The sequence below is a fragment of the Nannochloropsis gaditana genome (genome assembly GCF_000240725.1).
Source record: "Nannochloropsis gaditana CCMP526 unplaced genomic scaffold scaffold419, whole genome shotgun sequence".
Classification (NCBI taxonomy): domain Eukaryota; class Eustigmatophyceae; order Eustigmatales; family Monodopsidaceae; genus Microchloropsis; species Microchloropsis gaditana.
Genome location: NW_005803534.1, coordinates 1,862 through 6,122, shown reverse-complemented (window position 1 = coordinate 6,122; position 4,261 = coordinate 1,862). Strand labels below are relative to the sequence as shown.

Sequence of the window (4,261 nt, the reverse complement as noted above, 5' to 3'; positions counted from 1 at the left end):
CCCCCCGCCCTCCCCCTCTCCACGCACTGCGACGCCAGCAGGGCCAGGACGCCCGTCCCCACCGACAGGGCCAGCACGGCCACCCCGACGGGCGCCATGGGGGCATTCCCCGCCCACCGGACACAGGCTCCGTCACCCTCCCGGCACGGATCCAACGTGTGCTGCGCGTCGAAGAGGCCACTCAGCAAGAAACCAACCATGGCACCCAAGAAGAGGGGGAGCGGGTGCCCTCCCCCATCCTCCAAGCCCACGGCGTGGTTCCCCAAATGCACACCGACAAAGAACTGCCCGACAACATAGACGGAGAGGGAGTTCACCAGCCCTTGGACCAACCACACAAGGCTGTAGAGGAGCACTGTGGCCAAAACGGCCCGGAAAGAGGGAGGAGAGACGCCGTCTTCGTTGGAGGGAGGGTCGCGGCTCTGTCCGTGCGCGTGGGACGGACGACACTCGAACCGACCACACAAAGCCCCGCCCAGGCGGCCTAGGAATAAGGAAGCTGCGATCAGCCCCACGAGAAGGGGGACGTTCTCAGCAACACTTGTCAGGGTAGAGGCCAACGACGGGAGCGCAGGGATCAAGGAAGTGACGACAAGGGTATCCAGGAAGGTAAGACTAAAGTGCATGGCGTTGCCCCTCTTCCAGGCCTGAAGGCAGGGGGGAGTTCGTCTCCTTTCCGAGGTGACGGGTGTGGAAGCGGGAGGAGCAGATTCCGCAGGCGCAGGTACACTCTCAATGACGATATTGGATTCAGGTTTGGCGGGCTTCGATGGAAGGGAGGGAGAAAGAGAAGCTGGGAACGTGGTGACTGCACCTGATGTAGCCGGAGGCGCCCCGGGCGTCGGAGAATGATCGTGAAAGCCCTGGTGCTGCCTCCTTGGCTGATTATCTTCCGCTTTTGCACCTACTCCAGTGCTTCTAGTGTCCATGGGCGCGCATTTATTACGCGCGTTGTTCTTTCCTGTGTTATTACCAAAGACGATTGAATTGAGTGTTAATGGGCCCCTGACCCGGCGCGACGCAATGTTTTAAAGTGCCCACGCAACTTAGCAGCCGACAAAATATACGAAATACGAGGCCGGTGTCATAGTATAAGAAGACATGGAATTGCATGTTGCGCATTCGGAAGAGTTCAACCAATGTCAATGTCAGGAGTGAACAGGCATGGCGCTACGCTGTCACAGGCGAACACTAGGAAGGGGGGTTGCATCATAGTAGGAGCGTAAACAGGGGGCAGGGACAGACCACATTTGCAGCATCACAATCCACGCAAAATATGAAGTTGCAGTGAAATTTTCGTCACAAATGCAAACGACTTGCGTGTGTGCTTAATCATACAGGTCTGGGCCTAATTTTGCTTTCAGCCGGACATGCTATCCCGCGCTGCGCGTTCGATCCTCACAATGAAAATAAGATCACTCACCGTTCTTACGTTCAAGTACTATTTTTTTCTGTGTTAACCTCCTGTAGTATTCTTCAGGAAATAAGTCTCAAACAATGGCTTTTCCAAGAGAAGGCACGACTGTAGAGGACTGTCCGGTAATCAAGTGCTTGCAGAGGTGCGCAGGTAGGCCAGCATCACCAGAAAGCCCTGCCTTCTCATCCCGATTGCGGCTGATTTATCCCCAATCTTTCTGAATTTACCCCAGTGATCCGCGAAGTGCCCCATCGCTCCCTCTCCGAGCCCGAGGTAGATTACCTCAAAGCCCATGGGTGCTTGGCAGGGGACTGGCGCCAAGTCAGGGTGGTGGAGGGGAATACACTGCTTCCGGGAAATGACGACGCTTGCCCCCGGATCGTCCGCTGCTCCTTTTATGGAAGAGTGCTGTTGCATGGAAACTTTGCCGGGACCGTCGACGGCTCGGCGGGCGGTGAGGCTTGTGGCTTGTTCGATTCCACGGTTGTTGACTGCGTGGTGACTGGCCCCAACGTCTTGATCAAAGGCAACCAGCGCCTCGCCCACGTGGTGATCGAATCGGGTGCCATGGTGGTGGGTAACGGTGTGGTGGAAGGGCGGGGCAATGCCGGCGATCGGGAACGTCCCTATTCCTGCGCGCGGGTCATCCGGGTGGGGTCGGAGGTGCTGGGGCGCCCCGTGTGCGTGCATCCGTCGTCCAGGATGCCTGAGGTCTTAGCCCAAGCTTTCCACTCCGGCTCTGCCCACGACACACCATCTGATGCTTCCCTTGGTGCCCAGGCATCGGACCCATCGGCTTCCGCGCCAATGGCCGATGGGGCCTACGCGGCCCGTCTTCTCGCACTGGTGGACGCCGTGCACGGCAACGAGAGAGACCGTGCGACCGCCAGCAAGGATTCACCCGTCATATACACAATCATCGGCCACGATGCAATCGTCCAATGCTGTCCTCGCGTCGTTGCTTCCTTCATCGGCCCGTTTGCCCGGTTGGAAAATTCGGAAGTGGAGAGTAGCAGCCTTCTTTCCGGGCGGGAGGAGGCCACCTGGGTAGTGGAGGGTTCCGTAGTCTCTCGCTCCCTCTTACAGGAGGGGGTGGCTGTCCGTGGACATGCCCTGGTTCGGGACAGCCTTTTGATGGAGCACAGCAGCGTGGATACGGGGGGGAAATGCAGCCACGTGGTGCTGGGCCCGGACAGTGGGGTGGCGACGGGCGAATGCCACCACAGCCTTGTGGGCCCCTGTGTAGGCTTCCACCATCAATCCTTGCTCATCGCCGCCCTCTGGCCCAGAGGACGGGGGAACGTGGCCTACGGTGCCCAGATTGGCAGCAACCATACCGGTCGGGCCGCAGACCAGGAGTGTCTGGTGGGAGAAGGGATCTTTTTTGGCCTGGGAGTCTTGGTCAAACTGCCCGTCAACCTCTCCCATTCCCCCTATAGCTTGGTGGCAGCAGGAACCAGCTTGGATCAGCAGCGCCTGCATTTCCCTTTTTCTCTCATCGCCGCCTCGCGGGACGGTGCCTTCCTCCGACAATGTCTGGAAGATAGGATGGGCGACATGGAGACCAGGGCGGATGCCCCCCCCATCCTCCCGAACATTCTGCGACCCGCCTGGGTGTTGCGAGCGAGTCCTTACACGGTATTTAGAAATGAGTCGAAATACATGCACAGAAGTAAGTCGCGGAGGCACAAAGCGATGGTGACAGAGCCCATTTTCCGACCGGAAATCATCGACATGATGGTGGAGGCGCGGGCAAGATTGCAGCAAGCCCTGGGTTCTCGCGGTGGATGGGATGGAAAATCAACGGAAAAACCATTTTTTAGTAAAAAAGACCTAGATGGTTCGGGATCGAATGTGGTGACCTGGCGAGGGGCGAACGAAGGTGTCGACACGTACACAGTGTGGATCAAACGGTATGCCCTCCGTGGATTGTACGACCGGCTCAAAAACTTGGAAAAGGAAGAAATGGGAATCAATGAGGGGGGAGTAGAGGAGGCAAGGAAATTTAATGGAAACAGCTTTTGGGAGCATCAGAAGCCCATCCTTCTAAGTATGTACAGCGGAGAAGCCAGGATCACCTCCCCTCATGCTCCTAGTCCGCGCTCTGAGGCAGCCGAGAAAAAATCAAATGCGGACATTTGTGCGCCAGATGAAAATGTGAAAATTTCTGTGCTTCTCAGTGATCTTTTGGACGTTGAAGAACGCATCGTTAGGGGGTTGGTGAGGAGTAAGGAAAGGGATGAAATAAGAGGAGCGGAAATATTAGATGACTACTCAGCCACACGGCCCCCTCTTGAAGACGATAAGATCATCAAGGGGGCTAAAGCAGGCTTGGTAGAAATTCGGGAGTTTGTAGACCTTCATAAGGGAACGTATGAGGCCCTCTCCCTTTTAGATTTGTGAGCAGTTTTTTCGGTGTTCGATAAACGAAAGAGCATGGCGTGCCCCCACAGAAGGAAAATAAAGTACATAGTCCCTATGTTGAGATTAATTATATGGCATGAGCTGACTGTGAAAGTCGATGATATCCTTCTTTTATGGCTATCGGACCTCGGTGGGATTAAGAGGGGAAGGGTGAAAAGCACGCTTATAACGGTATCTCTCGGGGAATCGGAGTTTGAGTTTGAAATCCCGAAACTTCCGATTATGTATCATAAGTGTGGTTCTCAACTCACGCATGGACAAGGAGAAGAGAATGCCGCTGGAAGCTGGCGGATGTACTATATATTCACATTCTTATCCGCTTTGACCGTCGAACATATTAGGGTGGGCGACGAATGTGCCCTTAGATGCAGCCCCCTCAAAGCTCAGCGGATACTGGCCCACACACTAACCTCCCATGCA

The 4,261-nt window shown here is 55.9% G+C and overlaps 1 protein-coding gene across 1 annotated transcript; it reads left to right on the top strand.

The window, feature by feature from the left end:
• Nucleotides 1-2,224: 2,224 nt before the first annotated feature.
• On the top strand, nucleotides 2,225-3,426 carry NGA_0410000 (uncharacterized protein; the record flags this gene model as incomplete). The annotated part of the gene is made up of 2 exons (XM_005854684.1): nucleotides 2,225-3,330; nucleotides 3,408-3,426. The coding sequence occupies 2 exons, from the start codon at nucleotides 2,225-2,227 to the stop codon at nucleotides 3,424-3,426; spliced, it is 1,125 nt and encodes a 374-aa protein (XP_005854746.1).
• Nucleotides 3,427-4,261: the final 835 nt, after the last annotated feature.